At 39.9% G+C, this 16,732-nt stretch overlaps 1 protein-coding gene across 9 annotated transcripts in view; it reads right to left on the reverse strand.

Annotated features, from left to right (window-relative positions):
- The window catches only part of LOC129775413 (protein TANC2), a 249,928-nt gene that overhangs the window by 32,293 nt on the left and 200,903 nt on the right, over nucleotides 1–16,732 (reverse strand). For all 9 annotated transcript variants that reach the window (XM_055780147.1, XM_055780144.1, XM_055780145.1 and 6 more), the window contains one exon: nucleotides 176–449. In XM_055780147.1, coding sequence (XP_055636122.1) covers nucleotides 176–449 — 274 coding nt within the window. The remainder of the gene's footprint in view (nucleotides 1–175; nucleotides 450–16,732) is intronic.

Below are 16,732 nucleotides of genomic sequence, written 5' to 3' on the forward strand. Positions count from 1 at the left end.
CTCAGATGAAGTTATCATAAATCCATCCAGCAGCCAATCGCGACTATAAAATTAGGGTTAACACAATCGTCTGACGACGAGAGTGGAGTGCAAAATCAAATAACAAAGGCAATTAAGTAATATGGCTTCTTGGCTGATTTCAAATGCTTATCGGTTAGTGGATCATTCAACTTACCAGACAATGTCGAGTTGTCCGTTGCCGCATTACTTCTACGGTAACCAAACGGACTTCGCAGGTTCTTAGGGCTGAATAAGCGCCTTCGGTTCTGTGGAGGAGTAGCACAAGCGCTAGACGAGATTTCGCTACTACTGTTTAGTCCTGTTCGTTGGGAGGGTTTCATCTCTGCTCCGAATGTTGTGTTGATACTGCAGTAATAAGATTCCGATTTTCCTGATACGGAAGGACATCTTGGAGGTCTTTCCTTCAGTTTGTACAAATCAGACGGAGTCTGGAAATGAGAAGTGAATTTCACATGAACGATTTATCGATATATTTCTTGTAACTAATATGTTGAAATGAATATATATATATATATATATATATATATATATATATATATATATATATATATATATATATATATATATTTAAATATATAAAATTTGAAGAGCAACCCGTACATCAATGACACCACAAAACTCTTGAAAGCAATCCAGTTTACTCTGGGGCAGAAAGAAAATAACAAAAAAAAATCTCGTCGCCAATTTCACTTCCAAACCTGGTCAGAATGCACTCGTTAAATGTAACTTGTCTGGCTACCTCAGTCTGAAGTATATGTATTTGAAAAGGCATTACCTGTCTTTGCCATATGAGCCGAGACGATGGAGAACGGTGTCCGTAAGAAGCCTCGTTTTGATTAAAAGTCGCATTTCTTGTTCCCCAGTCACGTCCAATTTTGGGGTGGGGACCGCAAACATGGCCAAGAAATTAAACCGTACCACGCGGCGATGCTACTGTTTGTAATGTATTCCGTGTGACGCTGACAGCTGATTCGTGTTGTCTGTTTGTGCGGAATGATTTAATTTCGACCACAGTTGAGGGCTGTCGTAAATTAGAATGCCAAAACTAAACATCCGAATGAACAGAATGTGTTAAAGATTCATCTTCCAGCTGTTGTTTCTACTTTGGCTAGCCTAGAGTTTATAAATCGTAAATTAATGAATACGTAGACATATTTAACCTTGATTAAAGTTCCTTGATTGAACAATTCTCGAAATGAATCAAACAATGAACAACAACACACTCCAATTAATGATATTTGAACGAATCACTTTATTTTCATAATGCGATTGTTTGTCAATATTGGACTTGTCGGGTATACTAATACCGTATCCACTCCGTATAACCCATACATCAACCGAATCTATTTTCTTTCGTCCATGCATGTCGAAGCACGGTCCAACGCTGCCATCTAAGACGCATGGAGACAAAGCCTGGGTTATTCACTATCAGCTATAGCCGGGGTGTCCGGTTCTCCGTTAGATCGTCCCAGGCCACTGTCATCGGCCGTGTTCTAGGTCACACAAAAAGCCTGACTCCACTGATCAACTGCCACGCCACCAACTGCCAGCGAGGCCCATCGGATGCCAGATGAACAAACCTGATCCTGCAGTAGAGAACTCGAGATTCTAGACCGGGAACTGTGTCCCTCAATCGTCCTTCTCCAAGCATATCCAGAAAATTCTCGGGCATAAATATCACAAATACCACTGGCTACAAATCGGGACTCTGTCCTATAACACTCCGTTGCTGTGTTTGTTGAGAAGAGAATCCCGCATAAACTTGAAAAATCTACCGATACTAGCGTTCGAAATGGAGGCCACCACAACTGAGGGATCCAAACAACGAAGGTGGGATATCATCGCCGATCTATTCGTATCGTTGGAGCTCTCGGTTCTGAATGACATTACCGACATCTTCAGTCGAAATCGTAGTAATTCAGCCTTGGGTGGAATAAAGCAAACGACCTACATGCAAGTGACCACTATCAAATATCGATCATTCTCAACGCACAACCGCCTCAAATCACCCTTAGACAAAAGTGAATCGTCATACAAAGAAAACTTCGCGGGATTGTTCTCAATCTCAGGATACGATTTCGAGTTTATCCGGTGGCAAAAAGCAAGGCTCCGAAAAAAGTAGTTCATGGTGATTTACAAGGCTACAACGCCGGGGTTAAAATCTACAACACGGGGAATCTCTGACGAAAAATCCCCCTCCGGCCAGAACGGGAATCGAACCCGAACACCCGGTATGATAATGTGAGACGCTAATCACTCGGCCACGGGTGCACGTGAGAACACAACGCATGCAATAAAAAAAGTGAACAAATTTCAGATGGTGATGAGAAACTGCTAATTTTTCTATAATGGAATTTATTTTTTCTTAAATTCTACATTTATGAATGTTTTACGTTTACAAGAATGCTTCGACGCCCTGCCGAGCGACCTTATGGCAATTCGCTGGAACTTTAGCCATGGTTGAAAAGAAAATTTTAGCTTCAGCTAGTCCCTCTCTTCCAGTAGTCTCTTGGCAAAATGAGCCGAGGCCAGGTCTGGCCAAAAAAAAAATACATGCTCTTTTGCGTGATATTTCTTGATAAAGACGGCAACGTTTGGCATGACTGATGTTTCCACATAAAAATGTACATTTTGACCAAAAACGTTTTCATTGTTTGGTCGAGTGCTCTGAACTCCCGGTCCAAGGTGCGAGTGCGATGAGGGCGATGAACGTTGATGCTTTCGGTCTTCCTCTCCAGCTTCTGCGGCACTTGACGGTCGTGCAGCATAGTCGGGTGGCCGGAACCAGACTTTCGTTCGACGTTCTAGCCTTCCTCCAGAAGGGAGGGGAAGATGTGAATGCCGGAACGGTTATATCCGGTGGACGCGACGTGCCTCACGATGTCCAACTTCTTCAGAACAGTACAGTTTGGCAGTACGAACAAGGCATCGAGCGTAGTGACTAGATTTTTTACGTTATGGCTGCTGCAAATCAACTGTTAACGCTGTCATTTTTTTCTATACACAACAGGGTTGTTACGATTGGCAGATTCACCACCAGGTGACAGGGCCAGTCATGCTTGACAACACTTTTCTTCACACGAATATCACGAATATTTTGACCAAAAACGTTTCATCGTTTGGTCGAGTGCTCTGAACTCCCGGTCCAAGGTGCGAGTGCGATGAGGGCGATGAACGTTGATGCTTTCGGTCTTCCTCTCCAGCTTCTGCGGCACTTGACGGTCGTGCAGCATCGTCGGGTGGCCGGAACCAGACTTTCGTTCGACGTTCTAGCCTTCCTCCAGAAGGGAGGGGAAGATGTGAATGCCGGAACGGTTATATCCGGTGGACGCGACGTGCCTCACGATGTCCAACTTCTTCAGAACAGTACAGTTTGGCAGTACGAACAAGGCATCGAGCGTAGTGACTAGATTTTTTACGTTATGGCTGCTGCAAATCAACTGTTAACGCTGTCATTTTTTTCTATACACAACAGGGTTGTTACGATTGGCAGATTCACCACCAGGTGACAGGGCCAGTCATGCTTGACAACACTTTTCTTCACACGAATATCGCGGGCTCATAAGCGCCTTTGAATTCGCGGTCTCATAAGCGTCTTTGAATTCATCACATTCAAATGAGAAGGAAAGGTTTTCGTTTGACAATGAACCCTTTCGGATCTCAGTCGACAAGATTAACCAAATTTAAACGATCAAGCAATGCTTTCTGGAATGGTATTCTTTGTCATTTTCGTTGATTTCTTTCGATTGAGATTGAATTTTCACCGCACTGGACGGGACACTCGCATGAAAAATCGTTATAATGAGTTCATTTTTTAAATGCCATACGTTATGAATTTTCTCCGCCTTCGTTTTAGCTTCCTTTTTTTAATTAAACCCCATCAGGCCATTAATCTTCTTATTGGCCTTTTCCAAGCATCGGCCAAGAGCTGGGGATAAGTCATCAAACCGTTATTAACTATTTGAAGAAGCTTGGATTCACAAAGAAGCTCGATGTATGGGTGCCACACACGTTGACGCAAAAAACATCTTTGACCGTATCGACGCATGTGAATCGCTGCTGAATCGCAACAAAATCGACCCGTTTCTGAAGCGAATGGTGACTGGCGATGATTATTGGAACCGTAATCCAATTCGGATTCTGATTTCGAAGAGTATATTTGCGTAGACGGCATTAAGCTTCGTGTGCTTTCATTGGGAGGCGAAAAAAATTATGGATTTTCAGGTGGAATAAAAATGTTTTTAAAATAAGAAATTGTGAATGTATTCTATGTATTCTATGTGATGAAATAAGACGTTTTTTTTCGAAATTGCAAAAACATATTAAACGAAAACTGTATCTGATGATGAGTTTATATTATAATGGTAATTATTTGTGGAACAAACTGGAAATGTATGGACAAATGGTTAAGTAGGACTACACGTATTAGGTAATCAAACAACATGAAGTAGAAATTTTCATTCAAAATTTTATATTTCTGTACTGCACTTGGTCTTTCTGATCTGATGGAGAATAATTTACCTCCCAAGCACTAATATCGCCACCAGACGTCGACACTGTACATTTGTCATCGTTAATATAAACAAATTAGACTATAAAACGCACATCAACAAACCATCTCATTCGTGAACCCGAAAACATTATTTTATTATAGAGTTAGGTTGGAACTAACCCAGGTTCAAAAACGAATTCGCTATTAGAAATCAAATCCTCGCATCGCGCGCATAGAAAATGTGAATTAAACTCTTATGCAAAGAGAACATGCTTTCAACATTTGATGAACTTCATTTCAAGGAAACGGTAGGAAAACTGGAATGATGCCGGGGATAGCTCAACCTGAATACTCGTAAATTCAGGTTATAAGGATTGTAGAAGATGTGAGATGTCAGCCTGGGTGCCTAATGACATACACAAAACTCCCTGATTGAACATCTCAGGGTCAGTATGCGTTAATGACTAAGCGATTAGGGAACACCTTCGACCCACTCCACCATTAGCCTACACGCACCTGTATTGTGACTGGATTCTGGATTAGAGCGCGTGTAGACGACTCTTTGTGGCTTCTCGGAGCCTTGGAACGAGGAGATTCTTTTGGAAACACTCGTGAACTTTACGCTTTATTCGCGAGCACTCGTGAAATTGCGCCACCGAACATCTTTCCTTCTAAACCAGATTCTCTTATTATATTTTCGCGATTGTCGGTCGGTGTCATATCGGACGATTCTGTTGTCTTTACGGGACGTCGCTTTTTTAACCGTTCTGGATAAAGGCTTCTTTGAAAGTTTCCTTCTTCTATTTGCCTGTGGTCAATACCCTCTTGTTTTTCGTCATTATATTTGGCCATAAAAATAGTGCCATCTTGTGGTGGGTGTCCGGGTCTTCGGGTTGCGCATGGGAGTGTAGCGTTGTCTCGTAATTGTGAGTGTGACACAGTTACAAAGATCTAACTGCAAGTTTCGTGGAACACATTTACTACCCAAATATGCAGGGTTGACGTAAGCGCCAACTGTGTTCTTCGATTGAATTGAAATAATAAAAATTATAAAACTCTTCCGGTCCACTTTTGACCGTTAATATTTAATATATAGAGGTAGATTATTTTATATGAATTGTTTACAGTCATAATTATTCAGCTAAAAACAAGAAAAATGCGTTTTCCATCACTGATTGGTATTGGTGGTTGCGTCAACCATGCATATTTGGGCAGTTTGTACATAAAGTTGCACTGAGTTTGAGATGAGAGTTTAAAATGTTGGTTATCGAATCAGATAAACATCATTTAAAGAGTCCAATGTCAAAACTGAAATGGGGCTGGAGATAGTTCAACCAGAATACTTGCAGGCTCATTTGTACCCTAGATGGTCATAACAAGATTTTTTGGAAATTGTGATAGATCTGATTACTAGTTCCAATGGACATTTTTTTTCATTTTTCATTAGTTAGATCATCCAGCTCAAGTCTTTGTAGGGGGATGAGATGGGTTAATCATTATTTTGATGAAATTCTTCTTGAACTGAAACCATAACTAAGTTAACATCGTCGAAAACGTTCACATAGCATGTTTTCGACGGTCATAATAAATGTCAGCAATTGTTAATCGATGTAGAGTATAATTACGATTGACCCACTCCAGAAGATCAACTTCACAGCTTCCGTGGTCAGTGATTCTTAATCCACCTTTCACTTTTTGTTACGTCGTCTTCTGAGAGCAAGCAAGCGGTTCGCCGCTCTTTCCTGACCTAGATAAGATCGTGATCTTTTGAGTGAACTTTTAACAAATCTGAAGCCACTCACCACACCTTGGCTGATGATAAATGTATCAAACCATATTCGAAGACAAATGCTGCTGTTGCCAGCGAGCGGCCTTAAACCTAATTAACACAGAATGACAGATGGACAGAACGTTGGTTCGAAGCGGGAAGCGAAATGTTTCTAATCAAAACAGTAGAAGAGTTGTTATTTAGCACGGGGATCCCAATGTGCCCCATTCACCTCATACGATTGCGTATAGGATCCGTTCCACCCAATGAAGATTTTACAGTGTGACAAACAACACTTATGTGTCCGAAATGATTAATGATCGTTTCAAACTCGTAAATACCTTTTGACCATGAAATCATATTGCCTAAGTTTATGTTGCGGCTGCTGCTGCTGCTGTTTCGGTATCCACTTTGAATATCCCCCACTTATTACAAGAGCCATTATTCGCTGTAAAACTAATTGAATCGTGTCTCTTTACTTGAACACAAGCACGGGCATAATTATTACCATGCTTGAACATGAAATATTGACGCGTTTAACCATTAATTGACACTTTTCGTCACGCTTTCTTATGTTGCTGCTGCTGCTGCTGCCGTGGAGAAAAAGCTTTGTCAGATGCCAATCCGAACCACTGTTGGCTGCACAGAGTACTATCTGTTTCTATCGGTAAAACAAGATTGTAATGCAAATTATATGGCTTGTTGAGTGCTACTTGAACGCTGAAAGGTTGGTTCTGTTACACAATGATGATTAATCTCGAAAATTGTATAATCGCAAAGGTAGTATAAGACACGCAATAATATTTGTCCGGTTATTACTCCTAAGACAATGGCACGCTTTAAAAAAAACTACGATTCGTATCTCGCATTCGATACCTTAGGAAAAAAACAACAGTACCCTATCAATCCAACCACATAAAAACATTTCTTGAACAGCCTCTGGTGGAGCAGCGAAAAAAAAGGATCTCCAACAGACAGCCAATATGTTTTGATCAGAATGAATAATCGTACGCAAAAGTATGTCATTCTCTCGAGGTGTCGAGGTGCCCGCTAAATGCATGGATGTTGAAGGTAAACTATAAACGCATTCAATTTAATTGCACTCTCAATGTCGCCGTTTCAGCGAGAATAATAAGCTTAACCTGCTTGCACATTCGCATATATGCACAAAAATGGAAATTTCATGCTAAATTAGCTGCGACCGTTTGATTTCGCTGCATCCCTCAAGGCACTCACCACTCACTGTTGTCCGCGTCGCCAATGATGATTACAACGAGCTGCCAAACCGGCACATCAATCAGTGCGAATCATGCTTCAACTTGCAGTTCGCATGTATAATAAGTTTGCCAATGCGAAAAAAGGCGTCCGAAGAACGATCGTTTTTCATTGGCTTGAACGATTTATAGTGAAAGGATTTACACGCTAGGATAAAAAAGGGTACTAATTGGTGCTTGCGGTGGGAGTGAATGAAGAAATCGTCGGGGAGCAGTGTAGGTGAGTCAATTTTTTATAAAATAAGAAAATCATGTTATAATTTTTTTGTCTCAATTTCTTCGACATTTCTTTGAGCAATGGCAATTCACACCTCTGATCTTTCAGTGTGCGCCAGATTTTGTTTATGTTTCATGTGCATGCAAACTTGTGTAAGTTAGGTGTGAACGTCATGTATCAAACATGCTATTGTCCACCGACCTTGCATTTTTTTTATGATTTTGAGTGTTCTGTCCAATTTCTTGCCAAGGGAGCGCTTTAGATCACACACAAATGAGAAATACCTTCTAGATCAAAAATTTCCCGAGATCATCACCATGTAGGAAATCTTGGTCCAGAAACTCAAATTAGGCATCAGAGAGTTGGCTAAAGATTCGAGCGTTGCATAATGAGTCAGCTTGGGTTGCCTAATGAAACATACAAATCTTCCTTCTTTAATTACCTCACGGTCAATTGTCAACATAAGCAATATGACCGTGTGATAAGGAAACATCGTGCGACCTCTTGACCCACTTCTTTAGATTACACTCACCTCTAGTTTCTCTGAGAAGCTGGGTCAGTGTGATGTTGAGGTACTCACAGCGACTTTTCCGGAGCTTTCAATGCATTTCGAGCTCTTACACGGCAAACGCATACCGCATGACCCAAAACATTCTTTTAAAGAAAACTTTTAACCGTTTATCCGCTTCGTGATTCTTTGTTACTGGCTTGATCATCCAACCCCAGCCATTATGTTCAAATACTTTTTGAAAGTCTTTTTCTTTTACATTTCTGAGCTTTCGGACTTCTATCGCCCCACTTGAATTCGTCCAATTATAACAGTGCCACCTAGTGGCGGGTATCGGGGTTTCATGAAAATTGATGAAAATTGAGGTGCGAGTGCGTGTCCCATCCGTTGAAAGAATGGTACTTGGAAGGAGTCAAGTCTGGTCAATGAACCGCATGCGATGCTTCATCCCAATCAAGAAGTTCAACTTACCCTCGCCGGACTTGCTCGGTGGACAGGGCATTTTCATCTACAAAATAATTTGATAATTTTGGTCATATTCGGAGAAGAACACGGTGAAATTCGATGAATAGTTTTCGGTAACGTTCACTGACGTATGCATTTCAAAAAATGGACTAATTTCGGATGTCGATGAAAAAAAAACTATAAAAGATAAATCTTGGACCAAATACTCCTTGAATGCTACATTTATTGAGCATTCTAAAAAATGATTCAACGACTGACTTTTATGGAAACAATCGGTCAGCGATTGCGACCGTCTCAACATCAGGGATTCAGCGTGTGGAGTGTGAAAATTTCGAATCAAATATGCGTTATTTGGTTGTAGCCTTATTCTGAGAGTATTGTGTTAAGCACCTCATATGTGCTGTCATTATAAAACTGCGTATTCCATGATCTTGGACGGAACGGAAAACCGCCAACCTTTCTAATGTTCCCCAACTGCGACTGATAGAACATTTCTGGGCGATTAAACGGAGGATTTTCTCCGATAATTTCATGGCCAAAGAAACTGCTTGCCAAGACCACGAATAAGCTGAAGTACATGCCAACATAAACCTTTTCGTCGGTCATGGTTTAAGCTCCGGACAAAAACCATAAAGTCGCTCGGTATTGCATCGAAGCGTGTTTGTAGAAGGCTAGAGAATGTGGGATCGAAGGAAATTTTGTTCCATTTAATTATGTTTTGTGGGTTTTTTTCATTCCCATCCGAAATTAGTCCATTTTTTAATCCATATGTTATCGACTCGACTCGACTTCATCGCTACTAGGAATGGAGTGGCCGAAAGGTTAGAACATCGAGGAACGTCTTTTCCAGCGTCTTTCACTGCAGAGTCATTTTTCTACCAGTATTATGACTGTTCTGACGGATGGAAAACTGTCAAGGTAAGCTATTGTTCTTTCCACAAAACTCCCTTTCGCTAGCGTTGCCATAATGTGGTGCTGCCACACCTGGTCGTAGCCTTAGATAATATCCGAGAGGGCACATTTACCAGCTTGAATTTTAACTTCAAATAATTATGGAGACATGCTCCAGGATTTACTAGCTTTCGATTCCCCTGTAAAAGCAAAATCCTAATCTGTCAAACTTGAAATTTTCGTTCAATTTCCTTTACGAGTTACGAGTTTTTTTCAAAAATTAATGCTTTATTCTGCAAAAATGGCTACAAATTTAATATTCAAAGCATTGCCCATCGCTAGTCACAACTTTTTCCCATTTTTCTGGCAATTCCCGGATCCCTTTGCGGAAATAATCGGCTGGTTTGTCGGCTAACCATGAATCGACCCAATTTTTGACTTTATCAAAAACGGAAAAGTGCTGCTCAACCAGACCATGTTGCATCGATCGGAAAAGGCAGTAATCGGACGGAGCAATGTCTGGAGAATACGGCGAGTGGGATAGGACCTCCCATTTCAGCGTTTCCAAGTATGTTTTGACCGGTTTCGCGACATGCGGCTGAGCATTGTCGTGCTGCAAAAAAACTTTATCGTGTCTTTGCTCGTATTGTGGCCGTTTTCCCTTCAGTGCACGGCTCAAACGCATCAATTGTCATCGGTAGAGGTCCCCCGTAATGGTTTTATTCGGTTTTAGCAGCTCATAGTACACCACACCCAGCTGGTCCCACCAAATAGACAGAATAACCTTCTGGCCGTGAATATTCCGCGCGACCGTCGATGTAGATGCATGGCCAGGGTATCCATGCGTTGCCCGACGTTTAGGATTAATGTAATGGACCCACTTTTCATCGCCAGTAAAAAACCCTTTCTTTTATGCCGTTGGAGCAGTTGTTCGCAAATAAAAAACGGTTCGACGTCTCATGGCTTCAATTCATATGGCACCCAATGTCCCATCTTTCGGATCATTCCCATTGCTTTTAAATGATCGGATATGGTTTGCTGAGCTACTCCTATCTGCAAGTATCTGTATCTGCAAGTTCTTGTTGCATTTGTGACGGATCTTGATCGAGTAAAGCTTCCAATTCTTCATCTTCAAACTTTTTTGTCGGTTCGGAACGTTCTTCGTCTTCCAAGTCTAAATTACACGTTCGCTCAGTTGGAACATGGTCACCACGAACTTCCACCAATATGCGATGACTTTCCGCAGCTTTTTTCTTCATATTGAAGTAATGAAGTAACATTCCCCGCAAAAACACTCTCGTTGGTACGAAATTCGACATAGTCGAAGTGCCAAAAAAACTATGTTGTTCACGCTTCAACTTTTTGACATACACTGAAAAAGACGCGCAATGACAGTAACTTTCCAACGAATGTCTGGAAATTTGATTCACTGGAATAATAATCAGGTTACGCCGTCTGTTGTAAAACCGAGGAAACTTACCGGTACACCTAATATTACATACTACCATTAAATAACATTTTCCATCAGCCGCCACGATGTTCAACCAAATCTTTTAATCTTAAAATTGCATTCATCGTGTCGTTACTGAGTCGATTTCGGATCTTATTCTCGTTCTGATTATATTCAGAAAAAAAAACCTATGCCGAGGAGTGAGGCATAGTGAGATCGTTAGAAACAAGGCATCGAAGCGCCGCAAATGCGAGTGAATCGTTAATTCTTTTAGGATTCCAATTCTGCTAATGTTTGTTTTCTGCAACGGTGATATCCTTCCAGAGCAATTTTACTTTCAGGGCACTGAGTTAATTCTTCAGATCTTGTAAAACCCCATCGTAGAACCCTGGAAACGCTTCCTATACAACGTTGATGCTAGTGAAAATGGAAAAATCTGTAAGATTTCTCATTACAGCAGCCGAATCTTTTTCTTATTTGTTCGATCAGCTCTCCGAATCAAAAAACTGATACAAATATACTTAAAAATTATCTGCTTTCGCTTTCTAACTTTTTTTTTTAATTCCAAGATTAGTATTCTTGCGGCTTTTCTAATGATCTTCCAATTCAGTAGCATTGCACTTTGAAACTCCTCGCTGATATTAGTGAGAAAGGGTAGATAAAAATTTCTTAGCTCTTCATGTAGCATAGCGAATTCAGCTTTTTCAGACTGGAACGAACAATTCAATCTGTTGAACTGGAGCAAAATATACTCCGAAAAAGTAACAGAGGTTATGCCATTGAATCATTGAAGGCAGTAAGTATTCTGCAAGCTTTCTGATTTTTGTCACAGTCCGTACTATTTCTTTCGAAAATCTGTATCGCAATTTGTACCGCTCAAAATATTTGTTGCATAGAAAGATCTGTTGAAGAAAAAGTACTCAAGCCTCAAATAACTCATTTGTTTGATGATTGCTATGCACACTCTTGCTAAATCTTAACTGCATCCGTTATTGAAAGTTTTGAGCTACCCTATGCTGTTTTGATCAAATGAATTCTAGATTGTGATCATTGTATCGTTGCTTTATCGATTTAGACGATTAGTTTTGTTGTTGTTATATTAAAAAAAAAATCACAGACAGTGGTCGAGGAGTGAGGCATAGTAATAATAATAAAATGCGAGCGAACTGTCATTTCTTCTCAGGCAACCGATTTTTGTCCAGCAGAGATTTATTTACGGAGCAATTTCATATTTAGACACGCTATTCATTCCTCATCATGAAAACCTGAAATTGCTTCCAACACTTCTTTGATTGCTAGATCAAGACTCCACGTGTTATTAACTTATCACTCCAGAAGATCTGTACCTATCTGTACTTTTGTAGAAAAAAATATAATCTGTACCGTACTGAAGCTATACTAAAAAATCGAAAAAAAATCTGTATCGTTTCAGATATATTTGTACGTGTGGCAACACTGATCGTAGCTATCAAATACGGACAGTGGCGGTAATATGGATAGGTGGTTGATTTGTATAGTTACATTTTGATATTCCGATTGCTGTTAATGAGAACAACTTCTACATGTTATTCTATAATATTTAAGCCACCCTATGGCAATGAATACTGATCAAAAGTGGAAAGAGAAACAAAAACAGATAATCATACATGATTCCGCGTGTGGATGTAATTTTAGCTGCTTCGATATTAAGTATTTTGAGTGGTTTAATATCAAAATTCAATTCGCTGACGATTTCGGTTTGTGAGTTAACAGAGAAGCGATATTAGGTATGTACGGAGAAGTAAATTCATTTTTGAGTGGGAAAATTTAAATTATTGAAATAATTGTACTGGTGGGGTAAAACGGACAGTTGCCAGTGGGAGTGAGATAGACTGTGAAAAGTCTGTTTAATCTATTCCTAATGAATGCCTAATATAATGAATGAATGCTGACTGGAACCAAAAGCAAGATAGTTGAGGGTCTGTTCGTTTAAACTGCTGAAAAGCACGATTTCACTTCTAGGTGGATTAACACGATTTATTCATCATTTAACGGACATTCGTGTTGAGTTCAGCCCTTGGTTGAATAAAATTATTTCTCTCGCGATCGATAAACCTCTGCGCCTCATATATTACAAACCAGTCCATATTACCCCCACTACATGTCCATTATACGCGCATCGAAAAAAATGTTGTACTTTTCGGTCTGTTTTAATTTTAATAAAAAACATTGAAAAACACTTTCTTGTAAAATATTTGGACAACTAAGTAGAAAAACAGTATATTGAATTGCAAGAAACTACATCAAAATTTGGGAAACATGAGTTTCCAAAGATATGATTGAAGATCTTCTTAACATGTCCGTTTTACCCCCAACTCCTCTACATTTGGCGCGCGGACCATAGAAAGACTGTCTTCACTTCTAGTGTATAAAAAAACTCTATTTTCAAAATTTATCTAAGAGCTATTTATACAGAGTACGGTCAATGCTCTTTGAGCGGTCAAAAACAGAGAAAACGATCCTGTATAGAAAATTGGTGCAGAAGGCAAAAGGAAGGAATATTTGTTTTAATTATTGGTAACGATCGAGTGCGTGATGATGATGATTCGATCGCACGGTCGATGATTGTTTGCCTTGAAGGTTATAGAACAAAACTAGACCATTCATTGGGTCAGGCATTGTTGTTTATTTTTCTATTTAATGCCACCGAGAATTTCTGAGGGACCACTGTGCGGTGATGCGACGATGATGATGCTACATACACTAGAAGAAAACATTCATAACCGAAGCTACAAAACCTTTAGTAATTGAAATATTGGTACAACGTACACATTTTTAGTATATATCACCAAAACTTTGTAAAGCAAATGTCAGATGTAAAGGTAAGGAAAGGTGTTGAATTATAGAGACTTTAAACTCTGAGAGATCATTCGACTCTTAGGATATAAAGTACATCCCTACTAGATATAAGTACATTTCACTTGATTACATTCGTGATGTTAATTGTTGTCACATCTGATGCACCACAAGATGTACAGGGTACCATTAAAGGATTGCATAGACAAGCTTCAACAGTGGTTACTTCCTCATCTGAATTTCAAGGCTCAAATTCTTTACTTTTACTTTTCAGTCATAACGACAGTTAGTAGGTATGTCATTGTTTGGTTACTGGTATGTCTCGACTTGAGAAACTTCAAATTCACAGGATAAAAACTCTAGCAGTGTGAAATTGCAAGGCAAGCCAATTTGATTTATTCAGTTCATTATTTCTGACGCTTACACCTTTGACCAAATACGACATTTGTGCTGTACTTGAGTGCATCAAAGCCTGTTTGGAAGATAAACGTTATTGATTGTATTGCATTGCATTGCATCCAATTTCAGGCTGTTTAACGCTGTGAAAATGCAATTAAAAACGTTATACTGTACAGGCAACTACATTTATGACCAAATTGGAACGTTAATAAGCGCACGAAATTTTTTTTAGTTGACCTGAACCTCCGACATATCTCAAAAGTTATAGAAGCATTGTACATGTGTTCAGAGATGCCAACCTTCCTGATTTTCCAGAATTCCCAGACTTTAAGGTACATTCCCTGATATCCCAACAAACACCCTATTTTGTCTGATTTTACTGAAATGATCCTGATTTTTCCTGATTTATGTACTTTTTATTTAATCAGAATAAACATTATCCGAAATAAATATATTGGGATCTCTGCCAAAGTTTTCCTGGTTGGATATGTCATAAAAAAGCTCTCTGATCCGCAATGTTTACTCTTTCTTTATTTTTGTTTAACACGTTCATCGCCCAACGCGACGTTTTCGAGTTTCACGCGAATCCCAACTTGCGGATAAATTATTGAATGAAGATCAAACTTAGTTGGTAGACAGTTACATTTAGGTGCCTATTCTGTCAAATTCCTTTTAAGAATCCTATTCAATTTGAACGGGGAAAGCGTCAGTTATATCTGGGTGACGGGGCGACGAGAGTGTTAATTCATCTATTCCGATGCGATTCGCGTTATCGGAGGTATATTGTCGACATTTAATCGTTCGACGACCTGTCACCCATATTTTTGGGCCGAATTTGACGCCATTTGTCTATACATGTCTATGCATGTCTATACAAAAAAAAACATAATAATATCATATGATAATATTCTCATGTTTAAGCCCCCTTTTGTACAACTTCTATGTAAGCGATATCGACAATTGCCTTACACAAAATTGCAGCCTAAGACAACTTGCAGATGATGGAGTGGTGTCTGTCGTAGGATCAAACGAATCCGACCTGCAAGGACCCTTACAAGATACTTTGAACAATTTTTCAACCTGGGCCATTGGGCTAGGGATCGAATTCTCCACGGAGAAAACAGAGATGGTGGTTTTTTCTAGGAAGCATAGACCAGCAAAACCAAAGCTTCAACTTTTGGGTAAACCGATCACTCATGCTATGTCATTCAAGTATCTTGGGGTCTGGTTCGACTCCAAATGTACTTGGGGGGCCCATATTAGGTATCTGAGTAAAAAATGTCAACAAAGAATAAACTTTCTCCGTACAATTACCGGCACCTGGTGGGGAGCCCATCCCGAAGATCTTATTATGTTGTATCGAACAACTATTCTCTCAGTGATGGAGTATGGCAGTTTCTGTTTTCAATCAGCTGCCAAAACACACCTCATTAAACTCGAGCGAATTCAGTATCTTTGTCTCCGTATTGCGTTGGGATGTATGCCCTCAACACATACCATGAGTCTCGAGGTTTTGGCAGGCGTACTCCCACTAAAAGATAGCTTCAATTTATTATCTCTTCGGTTCCTCATCCGGTGTAAGGTTATGAACCCATTGGTGATCGGAAATTTTGAGCAATTGATCGAGCTAAATTTTCATTCTAGATTCATGAGTTCATATCATGAATTCACCTCTATGCAGGTTGTTTCTTCTTCGTATATTCCCAACCGTGTTTGTTTTCCTGACTACATCAATTCCTCTGTACATTTCGATCTGTTCATGAAGGAGAAAATCCATGAAAATCCAGATTATCTTAGATTGGGGTTCGTTCCTACAATCTTCAATGCAAAGTATGGGCGTATCAATTGTGATAATATATACTTTACTGATGGGTCCTCTATGAATGAGTCCACAGGATTTGGAGTGTTCAACGTATTTTTTAGCACCTCACACAGTCTTCAGAATCCTTGCTCGGTATATATTGCTGAATTGGCAGCGATATACTGGGCGCTGGACAGCGTCGCCTCACGACCTGTTGAACACTATTACATTGTAACGGATAGTCTTAGCTCTGTCGAAGCTATCCGTTCAGTGAGGCCGGAAAAGCACTCGCCGTACTTCCTTGAGAGAATACGAGAAATTTTGAGTGCTTTATCCAGACGCTGTTATGTCATTACCTTTGTCTGGGTCCCTTCACATTGCTCAATTCCGGGTAATGAGAGGGCTGACTCATTGGCAAAGGTAGGTGCAATTGAAGGCGATATATATCAGCGTCAAATCGCCTTCAATGAATTTTATTCTTTAGTTCGCAAAAATACCATCGCTAACTGGCAACGCAAGTGGAATGAAGATGAATTGGGCCGGTGGTTTCACTCGATTATCCCAAAGGTTAGCCTCAAACCGTGGTTCAAAAGTCTGGATTTGAGTCGGGA

This window comes from Toxorhynchites rutilus, chromosome 3, assembly GCF_029784135.1.
Source record: "Toxorhynchites rutilus septentrionalis strain SRP chromosome 3, ASM2978413v1, whole genome shotgun sequence".
In the NCBI taxonomy this organism is placed as follows: Eukaryota; Metazoa; Arthropoda; class Insecta; order Diptera; family Culicidae; genus Toxorhynchites; species Toxorhynchites rutilus.